At 42.8% G+C, this 27,914-nt stretch overlaps 1 protein-coding gene and 1 pseudogene across 7 annotated transcripts in view; both read left to right on the top strand.

Moving 5' to 3' along the window:
- Positions 1–27,914, top strand: part of Mark1 (microtubule affinity regulating kinase 1) — a 110,411-nt gene that overhangs the window by 71,466 nt on the left and 11,031 nt on the right. For all 6 annotated transcript variants that reach the window (XM_034513009.2, XM_034513008.2, XM_076941577.1 and 3 more), the window contains exons 6-15: positions 2,893–2,963; positions 8,259–8,315; positions 11,534–11,770; positions 11,856–11,975; positions 15,542–15,641; positions 16,684–16,796; positions 18,948–19,101; positions 19,540–19,733; positions 23,724–23,824; positions 27,372–27,536. In XM_034513009.2, the coding sequence (XP_034368900.1) occupies positions 2,893–2,963; positions 8,259–8,315; positions 11,534–11,770; positions 11,856–11,975; positions 15,542–15,641; positions 16,684–16,796; positions 18,948–19,101; positions 19,540–19,733; positions 23,724–23,824; positions 27,372–27,536 (1,312 nt within the window). The remainder of the gene's footprint in view (positions 1–2,892; positions 2,964–8,258; positions 8,316–11,533; positions 11,771–11,855; positions 11,976–15,541; positions 15,642–16,683; positions 16,797–18,947; positions 19,102–19,539; positions 19,734–23,723; positions 23,825–27,371; positions 27,537–27,914) is intronic.
- LOC117716385 (transcription factor Dp-1-like) lies at positions 24,811–27,363 on the top strand (annotated as a pseudogene). Its single transcript, XR_013112947.1, has 2 exons — positions 24,811–25,615; positions 25,724–27,363. The product of XR_013112947.1 is annotated as a transcription factor Dp-1-like (transcript).

Raw genomic sequence — 27,914 nt, 5'->3', positions numbered from 1 at the left:
TTAAATGCACTCCTCAGGACTTCTTTGAAGGGTATTTACATTTTACGGAGTTACATCACTGAAAAACTAAAAACAAAATAGTTAAAGGGTTTGCTTTAAAAGTACAGAAGATGAGGCAGTTGAAAAATAAGGGAACTGGGATTATTTTACTGATTCATTATGTTTTTACTCATTGATAGGAAAGCCTTTGCGTGAACGCAGACAGCAGGTGTGAGTGGCGATGCACTTTGTGTAAACTGGAATGAGAAGGATTTCTTTTGTCCATAGCTTCCAGGCAACACATTCTACATCGCTTCTCAGATTTCTAAATGTTTATTTTAAATAATGAACATGTGTAATTGCTTTTAAGTTATTTTGCATATTAAATGTTTTAGTAAATTTGCTTTTTCCAAAACTTTTTTCTGCTTTGAAAATATTTCATTGTAGGTCTTTCATTTGTTTCTTGGTTTGTTCATTCGTTTCTATTTTGTGTTGCTGGGGACTGAGCACAGGTGCCGTGCTGGGCAGGTGCTCTATCACAGAGCTGCGTCCTGGCCAGTCAGTGTAGATTTCTCATGTGCTGGGGTACTACACAATGACTTGTTCTTCTGTCCTTTAGCTGTATTCCACACAAATCCATTCTGTAAGGATAGGAGCCCTGAATATTACTTTTATTTCAGTAAACTTATTTATTGTGTTTGTTTGTGATTTCAGTGATCTGAAATTAGAGAAAGGGCTCAGACATGCTTTGATATAAGAAATGGTGGGGCTCTTAAAGCCAGTGGGAACCTTTCAGCCTTTATAAAGGTCTGCCACAAGGCTCTGCATATAGGAGGTGATTCAGCTGCTGATAGCACGTGCAGTCAGCTCTGTAGTGGTGCTAAGGACGAGGGCAACGCAGTGAAGAGGAACATCTGGAGGGGCAGTGAGGAACAGTGCATAGAGATAAGTTCCTTATTTATGTGTTGAGAGAGAGGGAGACACGGAGACAGAGAGACTAACAACCAGTTCATACCTGCTGGCCCTTGATACCATTCTGATTCTAAGAGAGTAGGAAACGATGCTTGTTTGTTCGTGTGTGTGTTTTTAGTCTCACAACATAATGATTTAGTTAACAAAATTCTCTTGACTTTTTAAATCTGTTGCTGGCAAGGCAAGTTGGGGAAATAAAGCACTGATTTTTTTTTCTCTGCAGTTTCCAAATAGTTTCAGGTTGAATTTGTGTGCACACTGGTGAGCACCTGAGTCAGACCGTGGCCACTCTGCCAGGGGCTCTGGTTGACTCATGACAGAATGAGGATCTTCAGTGATCTGAAAACTGGGGTTCTTCTATGGTTTTGTGAATCATGGCTAATTGAGATAAGCATGTTAAAATAGGTGTGGGGGCTCCTGCAACACAGTATTTATTCTTCCTTTTGTTCACACAAACAATACTTTAAAATGCTTATAGGGTAGTTTTCTAGGGAATGTAAGGTAAGCAAAGATAGTTGGCCATCAGGATCACATTATAACTGCTTCGGCAAACCGTGTGAGAAGGGAAAGGTGGCGGCATGCTGGGTCAGGGTAATACTGCAGTGTGTGAACTGAAATTAACACTGTGAACACATATCCAGAAGCAGCTGCTCTGACGGCCAGTTATAGCATGGGCTCATTTCTTGTTCTTGTCACCCCATTATCAGTCACTCAGTGCTTCATAAAACACTGTCCTGCATTGTAGACCTGTTAGTTTCATCAACGTACATCCATTACATATTTGATCGTTCATGGTTTACTTACATGCTAAGTTTCATTTGCATAAATGTCATATACCTGTGTACTTAAGTACAAGTGTCATTTATTGAGTGTGCACAACATGCCCCTGCGCCAAGCACATGCACTGTTTCATATGAGCCTCACAGCATTGAAGCAGACTCTGGTTAGAAACAGAAGCTTTATGGGGTTAAAACATCTTGCTAATGTCCCTTAGTGTTAAGTACCTGCTAAGTATGGGGGCTACACCAGGGTACATTCCTAACAGTCAGATCCCGAAGCCCGAGCCTGTAACTTGGCTGTGCTATGTAAGAACTTTTAAGCCATCCTGTATGTTTTTGATCTACATGTGTATCTGCATTTTGTAGCTGATAAGGTCATAGAAAATAAGTCTCTCTGTGAAATATTTTAAGATTTTAACTTAAGATCAGCTATTCTAAATGATTAGACTACAGAAAGACATAAAGCATATAGAGATATAGATGCATAGATTAATAGAACATTTCAACACTCTGCTGTTAATGAGCTCTGCACATATATGTTGTGTGTCCACTGTCCTGACATGGAGATGAAGATGCAGATGCATAGATGGTGCAGCTGTAAATAGGTTGGAGTAGCCAGCAGGTCATATCAGGCAGCAGAGTTCAAACAAGGGTGACAGGCTTCCATGTCATTTGTGGGTAACTGCCAAGATGGATGAGGGCATGAGAGCAGAGGCAATAGTACACATAGTACTCACAGAACACACATGACAGCTACAGGAAGGACGGTGGAGTTGAACCAGCCTGTGTGGTGGAATTTAAGAGAGCGCTTGTGACTAATGTGTAATGGAGTCTGCACACCAAAGCCGAGTATGCTGTTGTACCGCCCTGTGGTTCCCTTCCTTAGACTGGGTAACAAAGAGTTGAGTACATTTCATGTAACTTTGGAAGTAGAGAATGCGTTTTCTTGGTTATTTAAAAAGAGTTTTTATAAGTCACAAATTGCTACAGATTCTCAATTCCACATGTAGTTCATTTCCTATCTCTGTGTTAGTTTGTGACTGTATAAACAGCAGGAAATGGTGGACCAAGTGATTCTTGAAAAGAAAAGCCAAAACTTGGCATTGTGTATATTAATCAAAATTGATGTGTATTTACTGCCTGCTTTGCCTTTCTGATTCAGGTGAAGTCTTTGATTACTTAGTTGCCCACGGAAGAATGAAAGAGAAAGAGGCCCGTGCCAAATTCAGGCAGGTATGGAAAGTGTTTCTCAACTTTGTTTTGCTGATATTCTTAGTGATATGTAACAAATTGTATCACAAACAACTTTGAGAGTACATGGGATTTTTTTTTTAAGAAAAATTCCTCCTTCCCCTTTTTAAGGATGGAAAATTCCTAGAACAGAAACCCATTTTTCCCGAATTTCACCTTAAAATAGTAGTTGCACATGGTTATTTTGAAATGATCATGAATGGTTGCATTTTATACATTAGACTCAGTGTTTACCTTTGAGTCTTAAAATCTTAGACCAGACATGGGCAGAAAGGAGATGCTCAGTCCTGTGTATAGCCAGGAACTGTTATCAAGTCCTACCAGCTTTGCATGTGCATGGCTGTATTCTCTTCTATGATTAAATACATAATAGTTTTAAATTTTACTTGAGAACTCACTTAAAGAGTATGGTCAGTTTTGTTTAGCCATATATGTGAGGAAAATGCAAACGTGGCAGGAAACGGAGGTCGGATGCTCACACTTCAAGTTCAGCATCATTGTGACTTACCGTAGAAAGGACAAAGTGAGGGAGGGAATTCTTTTTGAACACATTTAGAATTTTACTCTTAATTTTTGCAACTGCATTGCATGTACTTTACTTCTTTTACAATTTTTTTTTAGGAAAAAAACTTGCTTATAAAAATTGCACACCAAAGTTAACTGGACCCATAGTCTATACATCTCTGTGAACTTCTGTACAGTAATAGCATCCCGTCAGAACTGAAGCCCTGAGGCTTCATGCTGTACTTTACACTGTCATTATGGAATATGTTTTATGTACTTACCCACCACCAAAAATGCAACCTTCCTGGTACAGTTAAAACTAGGGAAGGTTATTTTTGTTTCCCCCAGGACCCGTGTCCTATGCCTGCACCCAGTCCTTCCTCATCCCCTTATGTTCAGCCTTTCTCCTTCTCTTCTCTTTGTGTGCCCACATGTATACTTGTTTACATATGTGCATATATTACATATACACATAGGCCCAGAACGTGAGGGAGAACATGAGCGGATTCCTGGGATTGTGTGACCTCACTTAATATTATACATCATTTCCTTATAAATGTTTTCATTTTAATGTTAATATTCCATTTTTATATACCAAATTTTCATTAACCACTAATCTTTTTTTGTTGGACAACTAGGCTGAAAAATTTAAGTATACTTTATAAATTATATAGAAATGACTAATGAATTGTGAATTGTCTGTAAAATATAGTGAAATAAAGCTTCACTGATGTATTATCTCCTAGACTTTCCTTAGGGGTTTAAGAATTTTTGTTTTAAAGTAGTTTAGCTCTTTATCTGTGAACACAGCACAGACTCTGCAGTTGAAGATATTCTGTAAACAGTCTGTTTGAGCGGCATTCCATGGAGGCTGACTCACTGAGTAGCCCTCGTCATTGAGACTGAAGACAGCCTGCCTCACTCTTCCACCTGACCTTCCAAAGCGATTGTCTAGTGCCTTTGTTTTCTAAGTCTCTGTTACTCAGGTAGATTGCTGTGGTTGTTCAGAGTTAGGGGTGGGGTGCTATGACATGGCTCAGGGAGCAAAGGCATTTACCACCAAGACCAACAACCTGAGTGTAGTCCTCTGGATCCACTTAGAGGAGGGGCAGAGCCAACACCTGAAAGTTGTCCTCTGGCCTCAATACACATCACACTCAGGAGCTTGCTGCAACCTCATACTCCAAGTGCACACAAAAATAGTGGATCTAGGCCAGTGAATCTTCAAGATCCTCCCTGCTGGACAGAGCTGTCACTCCACTCAGTAAACTTTGCTTGCTTGCCCTTAAAAAACAAAACAAACAACAGTGGCTGTGGAAACAGCTGGTAATGGGAAAGCATCAGTAAGAGTCCGGGCTGTGCTCAGCCCCTTCCTTAAATTCTTTCCTATCCTGGGCGGAACTCCATGCCCTCTGGTCAAGCACCAGTTATCTCCCTCCTGGTCAAGTGGTGTTAGCAGCAAATGAGCAAGAAAATTCCAGTTGTTGACACATGTTCCCTTTGGGATGATTTCCACTTACCCTTTGTCTTTTTAGGCTGCTGGCTTTACTTACTTGCTAAAAACATAGCAAGTACAGAAAGTTGTACACACACACTCGTATTTATAATTTTTACATGAATGGTAAAAGAATGTGCTACATTAACAAGAATATATAGATGCATGCCCTTGACCTTACTATCGGGTATGCTAAAGATCACCTTGGCAACCATTGCCAGTACAGTGCCTCTGCATAACACATAATGCACAGCAATTACATAGGTTGTGAGAGTACACACACACACACACACACACACACACACACACCATAGTATTGGAGCTGCAGAGATGGCTCAGCAGTTAAAGTGTGCTTCCTGCTTCCAGAGGACCTGGTTCAGTTCCCTGCGCTCACATGGTAGCTCACAAGCATCTGAACCTCAAGTTCCAGGGTACCTCGTACCCTTTTCTGGCCTCTGTGAGCATTGTACACATGTGGCACACAGACATAAATGCAGACAAAACACCTACTTATATAAAATGAAAATAAATCTTATTTTAAAAGTTGTAATATTGATTCCAATGTCAAGGCTACTACTTAGAGAAGAGGAATTCCTGACCAACTTATAAATCATTGCAAAGCTACTCCATAACACATGTGGAGCCTGAAGGCCAGTGCAGGCCTGCTTATCAATCCTGCTCTCAAGGTCCACACAGAAGGAGCATAGACAAACTCCTGCATCCTGCTTGTGGGCATGTGCTCAGGTGGCAGGGTCTGCTGTAGGCTAGTGCGATGACACAGGTTTATGAGTGACAGCTCATGTGGTGAGTCAGAAGCCACAGTGTCTTCCATGAATTTCATGGCCCCTTGTTGGCAATGGACATGCACACTGCACAATCTGGGAAACTGGCTCAGAGGTCATGTTCTGTGGGAAGAACGCATGCTTCATGCAGCAGCGTCCTGTCTTGTCAGTGTCCATTGTCAAAGCTTTCGAGTTCAGGAAGATTCTTATTCCAGAAATGTCTAGAAACAGGTTGCATAGAGACGATTCTGTCAGGTGTGAACTCATGGCCTCTGGTCACACTTGGCAGCCAGATCACTGTAGCATACAAGCACGTGACCTGTACAAGACAGCTCTGTTACCAGCAAATTTCTGTTACCCAAAAGAAAAGTAGCCTGGTCCTCTGAGTACTGTTACCTATAGAGAATATCCAGAAAACTGTACATGCAAATATATCTTGTGACTAACAGACATAATGTAGCAAAAGTTAACTTAGAATCCTTTAATGACCCGACCTCCGGGCCCTAGGTTATTCATGAGGGACGAGGAGGATTGCAACCTGGAAGAATGGGCGAGAGAGAGAATGGACTCAAGGAAGCAAATGCTTGTCAAGAGTCATATATTTGGGCACCAAGTGCTTATTTATAATACATTTTTCAAAGGGAGGGGTAAGAGGGATCCAGGTGATGGGAAAGTTGGATCCAGGTGATGGGAAAGTACAGAATCTTCTCGGCCTGTGCCCTAAAACAATGGCGGTCTAACTGCTTACTTCAAAAGATACGGTACACTGCTTTACATCTAAAAATCTATTTGTAATTATCAAGCAGAACTTTGTGGTTGCTAGGGAGATAAAGCTGCAGGAGACATTGTGCAGGTGGGGAGAAGTAGGGGGTGAGAGTAAGAGGCAAGGGTCCTGGCTTCTGACACTTTAAAGCATGGTGCTCTAGAGTCTTACAAATGTTGATTGTTCTGTTCTGCTGTGTGTGGGGACTCATACTTGAAGATGTTCATAGTATTGTCATGCTGCCCCCAACATTTAGTGCCTGGGCAGTGCTTACTCGTATGGAATCCAGAGATGGCTACTGAGCTGTCTCCCAAAGCTTGATTCTGTCAGTTCTATGAATATTATCCTCCCTCATTAAAACAGCTTCTCACTTTATCCCTGTTCTCCCATGCCAACAATCTCAACTGCTCCTGTCCTTCAGGGACACTCTCAACCAACGGCTCCTCCTCCAAGAAGCATTTCTGATGGAAATCATTTTTTCCCACAGCCCCGTACTTCCCTGCACCCCTGTGTCTATGATTCTACCTGGATTATAGTCACTCACTCTCCCCTCTTAATAACACTGTAAGCTCTGTAGTGTTCATGTTTGTATTCCTCCAGGAACAAGCACACAGCAGGTACTCAATAAACTGACTTGTTTAAAATGAATTTCATTGAGGTATTTATTCATTATGCGTTGGTAGTTTTGTTTTTTAAGTCCATGTCTTGTCATGGAGCCATCTTGACATACACATGAATAACTCTCTAACACGGAAATGCCACTCTCACTGAGCTTTGGATCCCCCCCTCCCCCCCCCCCCCCCCCCCCCCCCCCCGTCCTTTCGGTAGCACAGTGGACTTCATGTCACTGTTAGACTGGGGAAATCTCTCATCTGCCTCCATCTGTGAATGGCTAACCTGCATCCACACTGGGTTCACATTTAACCAACCCCACAGCTCGGCACTAAAATGAGCATCCTTTGAGGCTCCAGTTATAATTACACATACAGGGTAGCTCCTTACCCATTGCTGTTGGGTTCTTTTAAAGAATCTTCACAGAAAAGCCTATCTACTGCTTATTTGTATTTGAGGCCTTTACATTGTTGGGCATTTCCCTGTCTGGTCCTTACCTCAGAGTCCTATACACTAGTTAAAGGCTATGGCTGCAAAATGTATGTGCAGTGCACAGAACTTTGCCCAGCAAAATTAGGGGCGAGTGTAAGATTACCTTATATCTTGTTTCTTGATCATTTCTTAGCTTTTTTCCTGTTTCTTTATATTTGAGCAGAAAATATGAGATATTGTTAAATACTTCACTGATTAGTTCTTGATAAATTAAGGAAATATGCCTTGAGCAAATGCGATGGAATCCCAAATAACTTTGCTTTAACTATAGTCAGCTACCTAGAACGCTAGCTTACATGTGCCAACGTTGTAGTAAACCCTTGTTCTAAACTACAAATGATAGACTTTGACTCATGTAAACAGAGAAATTTAACTTGTATAAAGAATTTCCATAGATGTTGACCAAAAAAAAAAAAAATGGTAGCATGTTTGCCCCCAAAAATATTACTTCCCACATTTAAAATGTTTATCTTTTTAACAAGAATAGTTTTTTAAACTAAACAAATCATGAAATTGCTGTTATTTTTAAAATCAAAGTTAATACTTTATCCAAATTGAAAATGATAAATATTAAAATCGAGTATTTAACCAAAAATAATTTTTACTTTTTATCCAAATACTTCTTTTAGATTGTATCTGCTGTACAGTATTGTCATCAAAAATGCATTGTTCACCGTGATCTTAAGGTAAGCTGCTGCTTTTAAAATTAAAATCTTAATTATGAAAGTATGTAATAATAAGGGGGTTGGGGAGAAGGCTTGATGAATAAGGGCACTTGCTTTGCAAGCATGAAGACCTGAGTTCAAATCCCCAGCACTCACCTGATAAAAACCTGGTCGGGCTGTGCATGTCCATGGCTCCAGCGTTTGGGGGTAGAAACCGATAGGTCTTGAGAGCTCACCGCTGGCCAGCCTAGCTGAAACAGCCAATGTCAGGTTCAGTGACTGATTCTGTCTTAAGGAAATGAAGCAGACGTGAGACAGCAGGGTGTCGGATGTCCCCCTCTCCTCGTGCAGGTGCACACATCATATTGTTCTACACACACTTAAAACGTGTTGTAAGATAATTAGGGCTGCTTCTTAGATTACCCAGCATTCTAGGCACAGGATGGGGTGATTTTTGCTGAACTGTCACTATAGCTTATGAAAGGCACTGTATTCAGCAAGCACATGAGAACATGGGTGTGGCGTTGTCTAAATCAGAGGACTTGACTGACTGTTAACTCCATAGTTTAAACAGATAAATATACAATTCTGTCCTCACATAAAAATGTTCAAGGTCCCATCTAGACAGAAGTAATGTCAGAGCACAAGGCACAAATATGTGTAAGAACCAGGATTCGTTCTTAGCACCAAAGTTCACACTAAGAAGAGGGTTTTAATGTGTTGATGTGTCAGTTAGTTCTCTGTCAACATGACAGAAGCTAGAGTCTTTTGGCAAGAGGGGCCCTCAAGTGAGGAAATGCCTTTGCCAGGCTGGCTTGTAAGCAAGCCTGTGTGGCATTTTCTGATGAATGATTGATGTGTAGCCTACTATGGGAGGGGCCACTCCTCGCCAGGTGTTTCTAGATGGCATAAAATAGCCAACTGAGTGATGAACCATGAGGAGCAAGGCTGTGAGCAACCTCCTCCATGCCCTCTGCTTCAGTTCCTGCCTCCAGGTTCCTGATCTGAGTTCCTCCCTGATCCATGGACTGTAACTAGGGATGTGGAAGCTAAATGAACCCTCTCCTCTCATGCTGCCTCTGTCCACAGTGTTTATCACAGCGATAGGAAGTAAATGTTTGAGATGAGCATGTGTATGGTAGAAATGCTTAGGTCAAGCAGGCTTCCAGAGCTCGGGCGTACATGTTTCTGCCTCCTGTGTGGTTTTCCTGTCCTCCTCTTCGTCCCCCAACCGCTTACTTCTGTTGTTTGTTGTTGTTTGTTTGTTTTGTTTTGTTTTGTTTTTTTACTTTTCTTATTGCTTTTATCCTTTGGCATCAAACTTGGATTCCATTTAAATGTACTGCCTTACACAGTGGTCAGAAATCTAATTCTGTGTTCTGGTTCCAGTCTTCTGACCTGTTACTGCTCCAGATGTTTGTGGAGCAGTTCTTCTCTTTGGAGTTTTAGAGGGAAATCATTTCTACAACGAGAAAGGATGGCTGGTTACCCTTCTTCTTTGTTTGAGTCATAGCTCAACAGCTCATTTTTATATTAAAAAATCATGTTCAACAACTGTGTGTTAAGTCCAGTCCAGGGGAGAGAGTTCCCATATGTCCCTGGACAGAGACCTCAGCACTGCATGCTGGTCTCTTTGGAGGCAGTGTGGTTACTTAGATTTCCATCTAGACCAGCAGTTCTCAACCTGTGAGTTGTGACCTCTTTGGAAGTCAAATGACCCTTTCACAGGGGTCACATATCATATATATCCTGCACATCACATATTTACATTATGATTCATACAGTAGCAAAATTACAGTTATGAAGTTGCAATGAAAATAATTTTATGGTTGGGGGTCACCACAGCGTGAGGAACTGTATTAAAGGGCTGCGGATTAAGACCACTCCTTTAGAAGTTTCTGGAGAAACTAGGTATGTCCACCTTACTACAGGTGGCCAAGGAGACTTGGGCCCTTATATCAGGAAGGCATTTTGTTGTTGTTACTCAGTCAATAAGTGATAATTTAATGTGACTCTCCTAGATTCATTCATTTTCATAGTATGTGTATCCACTTTTATTTGTTGATTAATTGGTTGGGTTTCTGGTTTCTTTTTCTTTTCTGTATTTTTGTTGTTGTTGTTGTTGTTGAGGGGATGGGTTATTGGGTAAGAGTTGGGAGACTTTGGCTTGGGTTTGGGTTTGAAGTTTTTGAGTCAGACTAACCTAGGCTGACCTGGAACTTGCAATTTCCTGCCTCAGGTCCCCAGGCTGAGATTATAGGCATGTGTATGGTCTGGGCCAGTGTCCCCACACTGGCCTCAAGTGACTCTTAACTCTGTCAAGTTAACAATTCACACTAGCCACCACGGTTGTAGTTAAACTTTTCACAAGTATAAGATAACCCTGTAAAGGGAAAAAGGAAGAGCGGAGACTTGGAGGTGGGAGAGATACATGGCAGGTCCCCAGGGAGCACAAGGCCACCCTCTCTTGTGGACTCTGAACAAGCATATCTACAAACTAACCTATAGCTTTATTGATATATTTATTCATCAGTTGAAAATAGAATTTGAAATGAAGCATTCACAAAGCAAGTGTGTTGCTTGCATTTATAGGAGACATTTCCATTTTTATCTTTGAGTGATTGTTTAAGAATTTTAGCCTCTCAAACACGGGAGCAGAGTCTTTGCTTCCTACAGAATGTGACTCTAGACAGGACTCTACTTTTAGAACAGCAAGTGTTGCTGAAAATAAAGTCTGTGGGAGCCAAACTGTTCCAGTTTGCTTCCTTTCACTAAACAGTACTTCCCTGAGGAAGCATTCCATACGAGCGGATATAGGATTGAGTAAAGGAGCCGGAGTTGTCGTTTTAGACAGACCCTGGAGCTTAGCATCAACTACCCGTTAAAATGGTGCTCCCCTGGCTAATTTTGGCTTAAGTCTGAGGCAAAGCAGTGATTTCAATATGTGTTCCTTAGATTGGGTCCTGTTAAGGTACAGTTCCAAGATGCCTCTTACCATGAAGTTAAAAACAGTTAAAATAAACTTTGGGGGAAAATGTGTTTATAGCTTCTATGAGCTTCCCTTTTCAAGTGTCAAAACTCAGGCTTCCACAGATGTTCGGACAGTTACGCACTGCAAAATTTAGTGTTACATTTTAAAATGAGAGGCATGCACTAGCAAGCTTAGAATCTAAAACAGGTATAGCATTTTTATTTTGTGTACGCTTTTTACATTGTCCTTTTTATTATTTTCCTCTTAGGCTGAAAACCTTCTCCTTGATGCTGATATGAATATTAAAATTGCTGACTTTGGTTTTAGCAATGAATTCACAGTGGGGAACAAATTGGACACATTCTGTGGAAGCCCGCCCTATGCTGCCCCCGAGCTTTTCCAAGGCAAGAAGTACGATGGGCCGGAAGTGGATGTGTGGAGTCTGGGCGTCATTCTCTACACGCTGGTCAGTGGCTCCCTGCCTTTTGACGGCCAGAATCTAAAGGTATATGCTCGTTTGCTGAGGTCCTTTTCTGCAGGAGCTGTAATGTCAACCATTAATTAACAAATACTTTCCTTCTTTGTCAAAGGAACTTCGAGAGCGAGTCCTTCGAGGGAAGTACCGCATTCCCTTCTACATGTCCACGGACTGTGAGAATCTCCTCAAGAAACTGTTAGTGCTGAATCCCATAAAGAGGGGCAGCCTGGAGGTGAGTGCACTGTGTCCTAGGTGCACTCTCAGAACACATTCTAGATGCTGCAGAGCCTGGGTTTCTGATGCAGCTGCAGAGCCTGGGTTTCTGGTGCAGCTGCAGAGCCTGGGTTTCTGGTGCAGCTGCAGAACGTGACTCTGTCTAACCTGAATTTAATTTGCCTTTTCAGCATCAGGAAAAGTGATGGTTCTTTATTCAAAAAACATAGTAGGGTTTTCCAAAGGCTTATTTCTTCTTGGTTCTTTGGTGAGTTGTTAAAACTGACACAATGGGGCAGTGGTGGCGCACGCCTTTAATCCCAGCACTTGGGAGGCAGAGGCAGGTGGATTTCTGAGTTCAAGGCCAGCCTGGTCTACAGAGTGAGTTCCAGGACAGCCAGTGCTACACAGAGAAACCCTGTCTCAAAAAACCAAAACTGACACAATGGAGACAAAACTGACTTTTGAAGAGGATAAACGTAGTCTTTGTCAGAACTATCTGATCCAAAACAAAAACCTGTATGTTGGTTAAGGCTGACCAGATATTTGAAGGTTGAAAATGACTGAAAATTCTAACCTGATTAATTCTTCACTATCTGAAATCATATGAAACCAAATAGAAACTTGAGTACAGAAATGTATAGATACGTGAGTAGAGCATACGGGGCAGGTGCTGTCCACTTAGCACAAGGCTGTGGCCCACACGTTCTATACAGCACCAGTTTACATGCCCTAATTGTTACAGAACCAGCAGAGGTTCTGGTAACCCAGATCCTTTCTTATACTGTAATTAAGATAGCTGATGATCTTAGGCATTTTCCCATCTGGGTTTTCTTTGGTATTTAAAGTTTTGGGGTGTTTGCTTGCTTGTTTGCTTGTTTGTTTTTGAATGTCTATTGGTGCTTGCTTGAATGTGAATTACATGCACGCAGTACTCTCAGAGGCCAGAAGAGGGTGATAAATCCCCTAGAACTAAAGTTACAGAAGGCTGTGAGCTGCCTTGTGGGTCTGGGAACTGAACCTTAGAAAAGTGCTAATTAAGATTAATTTTTTAATTTAAGACATTTCTTCAGCCCCTTTATCTGTCTTTAGGAATATTTTGGCCTGTACTAACTGAATTTCAGAGACTCAGTACTCATTCCTGGCTTAGACTTTTAAAATCTTCTCACCTGCATTTGGAAGTACAGGAAACTCTGAGAAGCTCCTGAGCAGTGCAGTGTGGGCTTGCTTGCTGGCACATCTGCCATAAGGTGCGTGGCCTGGGAAGCCAGCCCTGCACACCGTGCTCAGCCCAGTGTGGCTCCAAAATTCTCTCCACTTATACTTTTTGTTTGGTGGGAGTTAAAGAGTTTGGAAATTACTAAGTGCTTTATTGGAGCAAATCAATTGATGTTTTAGCTATACTGTTTGTTTAAGTGTGATTAGCTTTTAGCTCAGATTTTTTTGTGTTTTTCTTCTGAGGTGAAAAGACATGCTAATATTGGTGTCTGTAGTGAAAGCCCATGTTTGTATATTACTGCTCTTCTCAGCCTACTTCTGACCATTCATAGAGCAGCATGTGACCTCTCAGAATGGAAACCCACTGGCTCCTCAGTTCTGAAGGGCTGGGACTTCAGTAGAACATTACCCTCTCAAAAAAAAGATTTACTTAAATCATGTATACGTGCGTGTGTGCCAGTGCTGGAAGAGGTTAGAAGTATAGGTGTGATCCACCTGTGTCCAGGAAGCCCCTTCAGCTGTGTCAGTAACGTTCCCAGAGGCCAAGCAGCCCTACTCCATAGGGCAGAGTAGAAGGAACAAAGTCACCTGGGGAGACAGTGCTCACCAATCTCTGGGCTACTGATAAAGATCACTGCTTTCCTCAAAAATGACTAATTTACTGATTTAAATGTTGACTAGAACAGCTAGCCAGATGTTTATTCTTTCATTCTTGACAATAAAAGGATGAAAATGACCCGGACCTCATGGTTTAGGTTGGTAAACACAGTTACCGAGGACGTAAGGATCATGGCCAGCCTCAGCAACTGAGGAGCAAGTTGCTCAGCCCCTCCCAGTCTTTGTCACTTTGTGGCCCTTGTTGATGCCCGCAGCCAAGGGGTAGCTCAGGGTCATAGCTGCAGACAGCAGAGGTTGAGGACATGTCTTAGTTTGGGTTTCATCACTGTGAAGAAACACAATGACTGTGACAACTATTAAAAGAAAAACATTGAATTGGGGCTGGCTTATAATTTCAGAAGTTTAGCCCATTATCATTTTGGGAAGCATGGCAATGTACAGGCAGACATGGTGCTGGAGACAGAGATGAGAGTTCTACATCTTGATCTGAAGGCAGCAGAAGGGGGCTGTCTCACTCTAGATGTAGGGTGAGGAGAGCCCGCCTCCAAAGTGACACACTTCCTCCAACAAGCCACACCTACTCCAACAAGGCCACACCTCCTAACAGTGCCACTCCCTATGGACAGGCATTCAAACATGTGAGTCTATGGAGGTCACACCTATTCAAACCACCCACCACAGGAGGATAGGACAGTGGCTGAGGCCAGGCTACCTCAGCTTGTGCGCATGCCTATTCACTCTCCAGAGTGCCCTGTGAGACCAGGACCCAGATGGCAGCAGCTGCAACTTCATTCTTTGTTTTTGGTAATTTTTTTAATTTTTATTTTTATGTACGTGAATGTTTTGTGTGCATGGATGTGTGTGCATTGTGTGCTTGCCTGGTGCCCATGGTAGCCAGCACTGGACCCCTAGAACTGGAGTCACAGATGGTTGTAACCCACTTGTGGGTACTGGGAATCAAATTAATTCCTCCAGAAGAACAGCCAGGACTCTTTAACCATCTCTCCAGCCCTTTGTACCAGTTACAGTTAGTAAGTTTTACGTTGTGTGTGTGTGTGTGTGTGTGTGTTGGGGGGCGTCTGTAACTCATTTTTAAAACAGCTTTTCAAAACACTGCTCTGTGGATAACGTAGCTTTTTAGCCCTTAGTGAAAGTTTTAGGGTGTGGTTTGCAGCATATTTTTTATAGGCTTTCTTTACATATTTTGGATACTAACTTTTTACCTGGTTATAGCTGTTTTCTTTCACTCTGTGGACTGTCCCCATGGATTGTCTTTAACAGCCCAGGGCTGATGTTCACAGCATCAGGTTATTTGATTGGGATAATTCACACCAATACCTGTTTTCACTTTTATAGTTACCTGATTTCTGATTCTAGACTTTAATTTTTGCCACCATCCTTTCCCATACTCTTTAGTTACCTAGACAGAGTCGCCTAGATTTCCATCCCCCAAGACCTCCTCTTTCTGAGATGTGGGATTTTAAAATAAATACATGATCAGGAAAAATGTTAAAACTTGGCAGTTTAGAAATATTTCTTTTGAAGCCATGTGAAAGGAGGGTTATTTATGCATTGCCTTTGGTGAGTAGTGGGTAACGTAGTTGTGACAAGATTATGGGTGACTAGAGACCCACACCTTCTGTTAGACCGGTACAAAGAGTAATTGTTGAGTGAGCCAATACACTCCACATCTGAGGAGTGGGTTGACTGTTGTAATTCACCAGACATGACCTAGAGTTTATCTCCTAGCAAATAATGAAGGACCGATGGATGAACGTTGGACATGAGGAAGAAGAGCTAAAACCATATTCTGAGCCTGAGCTTGATCTCAGTGATGCAAAAAGAATAGGTGAGTACTTACATTCCATGAGAGGCCCTCCATGACTGCATGTGAGAGTCCCTTAGCTAGCACAGCAGTGTTCGCATGGGACTTTAAAATATCCAACTCCCTTAGTTTGTTCTCATGTATGTCTGTGATCCTGTTCAATTGTTGGCAACTATACAAAAATTAAAATACATTAGATAGAATTGTAACTTTTTCTTTCTTCACTCCGTCACTGGAAGAGTGACCACGGCAACTATTAGCACTGAGCAGACTGAAAAGTATAACCAGGGTCAGGACTGGATTCTAAATGTTGGGCGCATTCCCACCCCATCTCTACGCTTGCACCTCGGCAGAGCCGACCCTCCCTGCCCACAGTCCTCATTAAGAACTTGATGGGAACACTGTGGAAGCAAGCCTTCCGAGAGAAGCTGTGACCTGCAGGCGAGAAAGGAGGCAGGCTCTTGACTGAGATGGTGGCCTCTCCCTGAGTGGCTGAGGCTGCGCTGAGAGAGAAAGAAGAGCAGGCAAGGCTTTGTGTGAGGCTTAGACATGCTGACCTTGTGTGCACAAAGCAGGCCCGCTCAGAAATGTCTCAAGATAAGAAAATATGCTTAACATATTAAGTCTGTAGCATAAATAACTTTGTACACATGAAGAAACTAGAGATGGAGGCTGGAGGGACGCTCCACAGTGAGAGCACTGGTTGCTCTTACAGACGACCCAGGTTCAGTCCCCAATACCCAGAGTGTAGCTCACAGCATCTGTAACTGCAGTCCAAGGGGCATTGCTGCTCTCTTCTTACATCCATAGGTACCAGGTAGTCCTGTATTGTACATAGAGACATCCACACAAAACACTTAGTAAAAATAAATAAATATTTTAAAATTATAAGTGTATAGTACCTGAATATACTCTACCTGTAGGTTAATAATCCAAAAGATTTCATAGTTAAAGCTCACTTTGAGTGTTTTAAGAACTAGTTTTTCCTAACAGCATTGGCAAATCTATGTTTTTGCTGGTCATTTACTAAATCAATACACTTTAAGAAAAATTCTTTTTTTCCTAGACATTATGGTCACCATGGGTTTTGCACGAGATGAAATCAATGATGCCTTAGTAAGTCAGAAATATGATGAAGTTATGGCTACTTACATTCTTCTGGGTAGAAAACCACCTGAGGTAAGTGTTTTTTGTCTTTTTAAATTAATACATATTAATTTTGAATTAAATGGATAAAGATATGTTAGTAAATGTATCCAGTTCTTTGTAGGACCAAAAATAGCATGAAGATCCTAATAGCTTTCTTAGAGATCAGAAATCAAGGGGCTAAATTGTTTACTGATCTCATTGGGGACAAGCAGCTCCTCCCACAGCCTCGACTTTGAGCATGTGTCCTCAGAGTTATATGGTGTACACTGTGCAGTCAAAGGCAGTGTGATAGTCATAAACATACAGAAAAAAGGCACTAAGGCAAAAGAAGCATGTGAAGCTGAAGCCGTGTGGATAAGTGAGACCCTAGGGAAAGATGCTGCGTGGTCTCGGCCTTGGGTCAAGTGGCTTTCATGAACCTAGCTGGGAATTCTCATGGCCAGCAGAGGTTTATGACAAGGAGACTGATGCAGAAAATAACTGTATAAAATTGGCAAACCATACAAGTAAATGATCCTTTGGGAAAGCAGCTATAGAGGGATAAATTGAAATAGGAATTTCAGAGCATTGGTAATTTTATGCCAGAGCATTGAAAGTTGAAAATTAGACATCTGTGAGAGGCATTCTTTTAAAAAGGCTATTATTATTCATAATTAAATAGTAACTATGAACAAAATCATACATTCCAACTGAAATGCATTGAACCTGCATGAGGGAAAGCCAAAAAGTCCTCCTGTCCAGCAGCCCTTGGGGTAGAACTAAGCAGCCAGCCCCACTGTATGTTATGAGGTGTGCTGCAAATACTCTGAGACTGTATGGGAAAGCTGGCACCTACAGCAGGCTAGGGCGAAGTTCACCCAGGAGGTGCATGTGGCATGAACACATAAAGCTAATGACTCTTGGTGACCAGGGAAAGTGGGATCAGCACTGATTTCTCACAGATGCCTGCCTGTCAGAAGGTCCTGTGCTCCTCAGGGGGTTGTTATCAGAGGAGTATATATCATCAGGTCCAGTCCATGCTAAGAGCTATTCTAAGGACATCACAACTGTTAATGCATCCAACCCCCTCGACAAGCCTGCTGAGAAGGTGTAAGAACTGCTGGGGAGGAGGCGGGTCTTGAAGGGTTGACAGCTGAATGGTGTGGAGCATCAGTGAGGCCTAGTCAAGAGTCTCAGAGGGAAGGGCCCAAGTAGTTACTTGTAGCCTCTTCTGACTTTCCTACTTGGACTTCAGATGACCTCTGGGCACTTTAATTTCTTATTAATCCAAATACAAAATCCAAGCATATATTAAAATCAAATATGAATTATGTTGGAAGTAAACTATTGAAGCTACTGTGAATGGAAAAGTCAGGTTCACTGTCCCCACTAGAGCCATCAACTGTGCACTTCATTCTCTGAGCCTCAGTTTTCCTGTCTGTAAAATGTGGACAATAATACTCAGCTCTTAGGGTCATTGGAAAGGTTTAATATGTTAATCCTTGACCCCGCCTTAAATAGCTGCTAATGGGTCACTGTGCACCCTGGCTGCTGCTGTAGTGAGCAGCGCCAGTCCTGCACTGCAGCGCCTGGGCTGGCTTGGAGCTTCCCAGAAGCACTGCAGAAAGGCTGTGTGGCTGTAAGGCCCCAGCTCACCATGCCCAGGGCTACGGGAGTCATTTCCTAATCAGAGCCAGCACAAGAAATTGTGTTTTGTAAGTGTAGAAAAGCAAACAAAACATTTTAATTTTAGTTCCAATTGTAAAATATACTTAATAGTTCCTGTGTGCTCATGTATACATGTACATGTGTGTATACACACACACACACACACACACACACACACACACACACACATTTCGTCCTGCTTGAACTGCAGTGGTGTCCTTGACCTTTGTTTTTCCGCCTGGAAATGCAGGTCAATGCATCACACATCTGTGGCAGTGGTTAAACAAGTAACACGTGTAAAACCCCCAGGACCATGTCTGCTGTGCAGTTACCGCGCAGTGGGTGGTTTCTGGCTGTTACTTGTTCTGACTAGTAGATTCCAAGTGCTAGTGAGAGTGGCCTGATATCCATCTCCCTCCCTTCTTTGTGCCGGTTTGAAGTCTCTTTTTAGTTTTGATTGCTCCTCATATAACTTCAAATCATTTTGTTTATTCACTTTCCTGTTTTAAAGTCTGGTGATCTCTCTGCTCACAGTTTGAAGGTGGTGAGTCACTGTCCAGTGGAAACTTGTGTCAGCGATCCCGGCCGAGCAGTGACCTGAACAACAGCACCCTTCAATCACCTGCTCACCTGAAGGTCCAGAGAAGCATCTCAGCCAACCAGAAGCAGAGGCGCTTCAGTGACCATGGTGAGGAGCAAGTCTAAGAAAGAGACAGACTGGCACTGCCCAGTGCGCACTGCCTAACACTCTCCCTTTCCTCTCACTCCTGGGGCTTTCTCGACAGGCATCGCTGGGTGATCAATCATATGGTCTCTTTTCTGGGGACCTGAACCGACTCCTATAATGGTTCAGCTACCATTCCTAAGTAAAGTATAGTCTCACTTCAGAGTGCTACATTGTATCTCTGCTCCATTTGTCCTGCTTTTCAGATATTTATTTGGTGTTACATTGGTGAATTAAATCTTACATTTACAGGTAGACTGCTGTCTGAGAACAGAAAGCAGTAATCTTAGTCGAGAGTGTGAAAGACACAAGTGTGGCTATTGTGGTTAGCATAGGAGGGTCTTGTTGGCAGGAAGTATATCTGTTCTTTCCAGCTAACCTTGCTGTTTCTGTACATTGCAGCTGGTCCCTCCATCCCCCCTGCTGTCTCATACACCAAAAGGCCACAGGCCAACAGTGTGGAGAGTGAGCAGAAGGAGGAGTGGGACAAAGACACAGCCCGCAGACTTGGCAGCACCACGGTGGGCTCAAAGAGCGAAGTCACAGCCAGCCCCTTGGTGGGGCCGGACAGGAAAAAGACCTCAGCTAGCCCAAGTGTGAGTCAGAGCTCTCCTGTGTCAACACTTGAACTCACGTGTTAGAGGTGTTTTATAAAATCTTGTCTTTTGTCTTTTTAAATGTTTCAAAGTGAATCATAATTTAAAAACCATGAAAAGGCGGGCAGACATCTTGTGAATGTAATAGAAGAAACAGTGCAGAGAATTCTGTGCTGTTTTCATTGTCCTTGTTTGGAAGGCAGTTTCACTGGATAGCCCAGGCTATCCTGGAACTCATAGCAACAGTAGTCCTACCTCATCCTCCCCAGTGTTGGAGTATAGGCAAGAGACCCTGCTTCCAGCTACCATTCCTAAGTAAAGTATAGCCGCACTTCAGAGGACATTGTACCCTGTACATTATACAGTGTACAGAATACATCGTACCCCTGCTCCATTTGTCCTGCTTTTGTGATATTTATTTGATGTCACATTGGTGAATTAAATCTTACATTTACAGGTAAACTGCTGAGAACAGATTCATTAATAATTTGTCAACTTTCCTCCTGTGAGGTCTCTTAAAATGCCATACTCTAGAAATTAAATCAAGCACTAGAAGAGAGGCCACAGTGCTGTCCTATAAACTAGCAGGAAGACCAGAGATATAAAGTGAGGATAGAGGGGGGCGGTGGTGAGTGAGGACAGTATGGTGTCATCTGGAGGTGAGTGAGGACAGGGTGACATCTGGAGGTGAGTGAGGACAGTGTGGTGGCATCTGGAGGTGAGTGAGGACAGGGCAGATGACATCTGAGACAGTAGGAGTTTGAGGTACAGGAGGCAGTGGATATTTGAAGGATAACAGTAAAGAGAGAAGACCCAGAATGACAAACAAAACCAGAAAAAAGAAATGTGCATTGAAGTGGGTTTGTAGACACAGACAGCAAGGTGAAAAATTGTTAGCTATGTCAGTGGGAGAGCTGATAGCCATAACAGAGCTGAGTTAGCTTGCCTTCTGATAGTCCATCAATACTGTGCACACTAGAAGATGCAGTCGCATTTTGAAACTATTGGAGGAGAAAAACACTTTAGGCCTGGAAGTTTATATCTAAACATGATACCTATATTCTTGGGCATAAAATGTATCAGATGTTTGGCTGCACAATAACTATTTAAAACACTGTACTACTTAAGATATTCCCAGAGGAAGAGAACATAGCATGTTGCTGTAAAATATATAAGCTAAAATAATCAAATAACTTAGCAAGGCCCAGTAAGATGGCTCAGTGGATAAGGATGCTTGCCACTGTGCCTGACAAACTTGAGTATCATCCAGGACCCCAGAGTGAGAGGAAAGTTGTCCTCTGACCTCCACATATGTATGTACACACACACACACACAAAGCACAGCCCCACACACATACACTGAAAATTCTCAGCAGTGTCCAGGGAGTAAAAACAGGGCAGAAATTAAAACATAAACACCTGCCTTGTGGGCGGATGATGGGGATAAGGTTAAGAAATCAACATAGGTGAGCAGACATTAACTCAGGAACATAAGGAGGGGAACTATATAAGAATGAAATAGAATAATAACTTAAATCAACAGAAGGAAGAGGAGCTGTTTCTCTAGTATATTGGGGGAGGGAGTACTCAAAATCTGCAGGGACGTACCAAAGCAAAACCAACACACCTTCCTCACAAGTGGGGTATGGTTTTTGGTGCCAGTATTATGTGTGGTAATTGAGACAATACTTTTTTCAAATATATAATCAGCTTAGCGCTTCCTAGTCTAAAAAGTAGGTGTGCATGCCACTGTAAACATGGGAAGTATATTAAGTCTGGGGGGATGACTCAGCAATCAAGAGCACTTCCTCTTACAGAGGACTAGGTTTGGCTCCTAGGACCCATGTGGTGGCTCATAGCCATCCATAACTCCAGCTCAGGGGTTCTAACAGCCACCTCTGGCCTCCGTGTGATACACTTCCCTGCATGCAGGCAAAACACTCATACACATAAAATAAAAATAAATAATGGTGGTGTAATTGTTTACTGTCCTCTACCTGATCTACTTGGAAATGATAAAAATATCTTTTTTTCCAGCATTTATCTTGTGAGCTAGAGGACTATTTAGAAGGTCAGCACCTGTATAGCAGTAAAAACAAACTGTCCTTGTGTTTTCCACCAGTCTCCACAGTGGCCTGCCAGTCCCCTCTGATTCGACCTTCTTGGCATGGCCAACTCAGCTTGGTCCTCTCCTGTCTGTCCTTATGTGCTACTGTGTCCTAATTCTGTTGCTACGAATTGTGCGAGTCCTGTGTCCCCAGAGGAGCCTCCTGTGGAGTCTGTCCACATCTCACCAGTCTGCCCATAGCTGTGCCCACTCAGTTCTTAGCCAGGTGCTGTGCTGTCTCCTCAAGCCTGCAGTTCCGGTATATTGACAGAGACTTCCTCAGAATCCTTGGTACTGAGGTGAATAGTGACTGCTCAGACTGTAGTTATTTACTTGTAAAACGCTTGCATTCAAATTAACTATACTACGTTATTTAACATTTTTTAAAAACCATAAGCTGGAAGATTCTGCCAAAATTTATAGTTTTCTCTTTGCTGTCTATTACTTCCATTCTGAACTTGTAAAGTAACTTGGGCGGATCCTTCTGTGGTACTTTTTTTTTTGCTAGAGAAAACAAAACTGAGCATATCATAGCTGTCTCATTCTTTCTACGATGGGTCAACACTGTATCTATTTTGTTCTTAGGTGCTGTGGCGACCTTCTAGACAGGAGCATGGGGATCTATCTGTGTAGTAACTGCATAGCATTTATATGTATCAATGACACATGTGTCTTGATCTATTCGGCCTTTCTCTGGGAGTGATATACATCCTCCGACAGTTCTCTTATCCCTTCTTTTTTTTTAAGATGTATTATTTTTGTGTGCTTGCTACATGGGTGGGTACCCTCAGAGGTAAGAAGAGGTCGTTGGGTTTCCAGGAGCTAGAATTACAAGAAGTTGTGGGCTCCTGACATGGATGCTGCGAATCAGACCCAGGTCCTCCGCCAGAGGATGGCTGAGATGTCTCTTCAGCATTCTGAGAGATTTTTAAAGCTGCACTTGCACAGCTTTGCTTATGATTTTCCCTTTCTGCATCTGACCCTAAGGAAATAGCTATTAACTGCTCATACTAAACAAATGTTAGAGTGACTGTATTTTAAAGACTTGTAAAAGCTAGATTGGATAAGAAGATTTTTTTCACTGAAGACTGAAACAGAAGAGTTGTTGTAATCCCTTTTGAAAGTCACTTCTCCAGGGCTTGGGATGCAACTCTATGGTAAAGTGCTTGCTTAGCATCTGCAAGACCCGGGGTTCGATTCCCAGCACCACAAACAACAACAAAACAAAAACACAGAAAGCAGAAAATCACTCCTGTCCATTTTTATCCTGGTAACATGGTCAAGGTTTGGCAGGTCTGATGGTATACAGGTCAGGAGTCTTCTGAGTGGTAAGGAGAAGAGCCCATCCTAGCTGCCCTTCTTGACTTAGGAGACATGGAGCCTGTCTCCTAACTCAAATGTATCCTTAGACTGCAGTGCACAGCCGTCTGTTAACCCTCAGTCAGGCATGCTTTAGTCCTTATGATGTTCATGAGATGCAGAGGCTTCTGGAGGGAACACTCTGCACTGCCGTTCATGCTGTGATTGAGGGCAGACTACTACTCTCTGCTCTGGCCTTACTCACCCTGCCATTCCCCGGGCAGAGTAAATGGAAGCAGCTTTCCTGTCTCTTCCCAGCACTGGCTGGGACTGTAAACTAAAGCAATAGTGGGTGTGACTTGAGCTCATGTTTTTGTTTGGTTTTGGTTTTGCTTTACTTTTTATTCCTAATATCTAAATATGAGAAAAAAGAAAACCTGGATCTTGCTTATGTGAGATTCTAATCAACTAAAATTATGCTATAAAGTTTTTCTAATAATTAACAATTTTAAACACATTTCTTTGATTTCACACTAATATAGTTACATTTTTTAAATTGATTTTTCTTCTTTTTCTTCTTCTAGAACAATGTATATTCTGGCGGTAGCATGGCGAGGAGGAATACGTATGTGTGTGAAAGGGGCACAGACCGGTATGCAGCTTTGCAGAATGGAAGAGACAGCAGGTAACGGTCACTGGGCCCAGCAGCAGTGGCTCTACCATTGCTGCAGACCAGCTTTGCTGAAATGTCTGTAGCTGTGCGGATCATAGGGGAGGAGATCCGAGCAGTGAGAGCACAGTAGCTGCTCGTTCTCACTGCGCTGTTAGCCTTGGTACCTGAGGAAGGGTGCCAGTGGATTTGGGGAAGTAGGAAGTAACTTCTCTTAACTGCCAAGTGTCCGAATAAAATGTGGATGCGAATATCGCTCGGTACCAAAGCAGCATATACAATCCCAACCTGATCCTCTAGACTGAGTCTTCTGTCTGTATGTACCCTGCCTCTGTCATTCCTCTGCCTGTTACCCTTCAGCAACTCACATGATATCCAAGCAATGAGAACTTCCTTTCCTTCCTCTAAAGAAGTGTGGTCATCTCACCTGACGGTAGAACCACAGACTTCTTATTGAGTTTAGTGTAGTTGGAAAACCTGGCTCGTCAGAGGCTGAGGCCTGTGCCTTGAGGAGGTAGAACATCAGCTCTGCCCGTCCAACAGCACAGTTAGTTCTCACAGGTTTCCTTCAGTGGATGGCACGCAAGGATGGCTGTAGCTTCCTGCTGTGACATCCTGTAGGCTTGACAGTTGGGAAGTGGCTAGCCTGGTGCTCGTGGCATAAGCTGACACTATGATGTAAGCTGAAGAAGGTGCTGTCTGTAGAAATGGTGTTTTTCATATAATTATGACTTCTATTAAATAATGTAGGAAGATTTACAGCAATACATCATACAAAACGGATCTTAGAATAAGTGAAAAAAGACTCCAACAGTAATCTGGTTTTTAGCTGGCACGCATCCACAAATATGCCCTGCCTTCTCAGATTCACAAACATAGAACAAGAATCTGGGCCGGAGAGGGTCCGCTGCCACCACCCACATCACCACGCGGCGCGCACGTCACGCTGGCCTGACACTCAGCCCAGGATAAGTCCAGTTTCTTCTGTGGAGGGTACGTAGTTAAAGCCTTGATTTTCTGGATCTGGTAACATGGCAAAAGATGTGTGGTGTCTCTTGTAGCTGTACACCCATCCACACTGAACACACTTGGAAAGCAGCTTTTGCCAAAAACCTTCGGACAGTCCAATGTCAATATCACACAGCAAGTGGTGACTGGCACCCCTCAGAGACCTGCAGCATCCAACACTATTGTGGTAGGAAGCCCACAGGCTCCCAACACTCACTTTGTGTCCCAGAACCAGACGTCTGACTCCTCCCCTTGGTCTGCTGGGAAGCGGAACAGGAAAGGCGAGAAGAATGGCAATGGCCTGCGGCATTTCTCCATGAAGGTGTGTGAGAAGGTGCAGCGGAAAGGGACGACCTCCTACAATGAGGTGGCTGATGAGCTGGTTGCAGAGTTCAGTGCTGGTGACAACCACATCCTACCAAACAAATCAGCCTATGACCAGAAGAACATCCGATGGCGGGCGTGTCTACGATGCCTTAGATGTGCTAATGGCCATGAACATCACCTCCAAGGAGAAGAAGGAGATCAAGTGCATCGGCCTGCCCACCAACTCAGCTCAGGAGTGCCAGAACTTAGAGGTGGAGAGGCAGCGGAGGTGGAGAGGATCAAACAGAAGCAGTCACAGCTCCAGGAGCTCATCCTGCAGCAAGTTGCCTTCAAGAACTTGGTGCAGAGAAATCACCAAGCCGAGCAGCGGGCCCACAGGCCACCTCCTCCCAACTCTGTCATCCACTTGCCCTTCATCATTGTCAGCACCAGCAGGAAGACAGTCATTGACTGCAGCATCTCCAATGACAAGTTCGTCCTTAGTGGGCTCCTAAGTGTAGCTCCTCAGGGGAAGAAACAGATACTTTGTCATCAGGGTTCAGACTTATGGCTGTTTTGCTCTAGAACCATAGGTGACAGGTTTGAGTATCTGTTTAACTTTGACAACACGTTTGAGATCCACGATGACATTGAGGTGCTGAAGCGCATGGGCGTGGCGTGCGGGCTGGAGTCGGTCAGCTGCTCTGCCGAAGACCTCAAGGTGCCGAGGAGTTTGGTACCAAAAACTCTAGAACCATACGTGACAGAAATGGCTCAGGGATCCATTGGCGGAGTATTCGTCATGACAGCAGGTTCTACATCCACTGGCACAAGGCTTTCTGCCAGTGATCTGAGCAGTGGTGCAGATGGATGCTGGCCATGAGCTCCAATGGGTCTCAGTACAGCCGCTCCAGGGTCTAGACCCCTGTGTCCTACGTTGGGGAGGATGATGACAACTACGATGACTTTAATGAGAACGATGAGAATTGACCGCTCAACCCGTAGACCCCTCCCCCCTTCAAATCAGCTTCAGGAAAAACATGTATAGAGAAAAGAAACTTAAAGTGGGGCTTTCTGTTCTTTTTGGCCTACTCCCAAGAAGACCCGCGAGTTCTGGAGTTAGAGGTGCAGCTCCAAGTAAGGAGTGTGCCGCAGTTTGAGCCTAGCTGGGGAGATGTTGTGAGGCCAGCGTGCTAATGCAGAGCCTGTATCTCCCTTTTAGGATTTTATGATTTCTCTCTCTATTCTTTTTCTTTCATTTTTTCTTTCTATTTTGAGTTTGAAGCTTATTTTGCCCCCCAACAGTTGTTGCTGGGTTTGCTGAAGAAACTGTACTGTGCCCACACCAGTGACAATGACAAAGTGCTGCTCTGCCTCCCATGTCCAGCGCCCAGGTGGTGGACAGCCAGGCTTTAGGATGAAGTTTTCCATTTGTTAAATCATGCAGTGTCCAAAGAACCAAGCCAATAGCAAAGCTCTACTTGTTAAACATTAAGTGCCATACATCTTATTATGACTATTTTTCCTTAAATTATACTGACTGTAGGAAGTCCATCAAGTCTGTACACCTTTTCTGTATTGTAGCAACAAATTGCCAAGTAGATTTTCTTGTTTGTTTGTTTTGTTTGGAAGGAGTTTACTGCCACACTGGTGCAGCTATGGAAATTGTCTAGAAAGTTTGCTTATGGTAAATTTGCCTGATTTCTTACAGGCTATGTTTGGAAACTTTTTATTATATAGTTGTTTACATACTTACAAGACTATCCTTTAAAGACGTGTACTGAAACAAATGTTGTATTTGTTTCATAAGCATCTTCCTGTAGTCTATTATAAAGTTGAAATTAAACATAGAGAATGTTTTAACAGTTTTTTAACTCAAAATTTGTCAATCATTTTTAATAGTTTTTTTTTTATAAAAAGAAAAGGGAATTTTAGGACAGGCAATAGTCTCTTAAAATTTATTCACAAGAACCCATTAACTGCACAGTTGCCCTTAGCTGCCTGTTCTAAAATGATGGTCTTTTTATTGAAACACAAATAAACTTTTCTGTAATATTTTGTGGGGGAAAAAAAAAAACAAGAATCTGGGAACTTTTCAATGGAAACACCTTCAATGGAGAGTTGTTTCATTAATCACTAAGAATGTGTTTGTTTCTTTCAAGTGTTTCAATCATGAAAGTGCCAATGATTGAGATTTAGGAAATCTTTTTCTCAGGTTTCAATAACTGTACTTCTTCTTTTATGTCAGCCTTACAGAAATGTCTGCCAGCAGCATGTCCTCAGCAGGCTCCACCGTGGCTTCTGCTGGCCCCTCAGCACGTCCCCGCCACCAGAAGTCTATGTCAACCTCTGGCCACCCTATTAAAGTTACACTGCCAACCATTAAAGATGGCTCTGAAGCTTATCGGCCTGGGTGAGTCCTGCTTTCATGGCTTTCTCTGCAGTCTCCTCACGAGCTCTCTGAGATGTGCTGTGCCTTAGCAGTTATCTAAAACTACTTGAAATCATTTTCCAGAAGAATATTCTTAACGGATTGCATTTTTTAATCCACCCATTAAGCACTGCTGTGTAATTTATCACTTAATTTAATGACTGTAATTAAGTAATTTTAATGGCTGGTGAGACAGGTCAACAGGTGGTAAAGGTGCTTACTACCAAGACTGATAACCTTTGTCCTACCCCTGGAGTCCAGATAGTGAAAGAAAAGAACCAGCTCCCAGGAGAGGTCTTTTCACCTCCACACATGCTCCATGGCACACACAAACAAAGTTACCTTTTAAAATAAAAAGTA

The sequence above is a fragment of the Arvicanthis niloticus genome, chromosome 10, assembly GCF_011762505.2.
Source record: "Arvicanthis niloticus isolate mArvNil1 chromosome 10, mArvNil1.pat.X, whole genome shotgun sequence".
Lineage (NCBI taxonomy): Eukaryota > Metazoa > Chordata > Mammalia > Rodentia > Muridae > Arvicanthis > Arvicanthis niloticus.
This window is presented reverse-complemented; position numbering and strand designations above follow the sequence as displayed.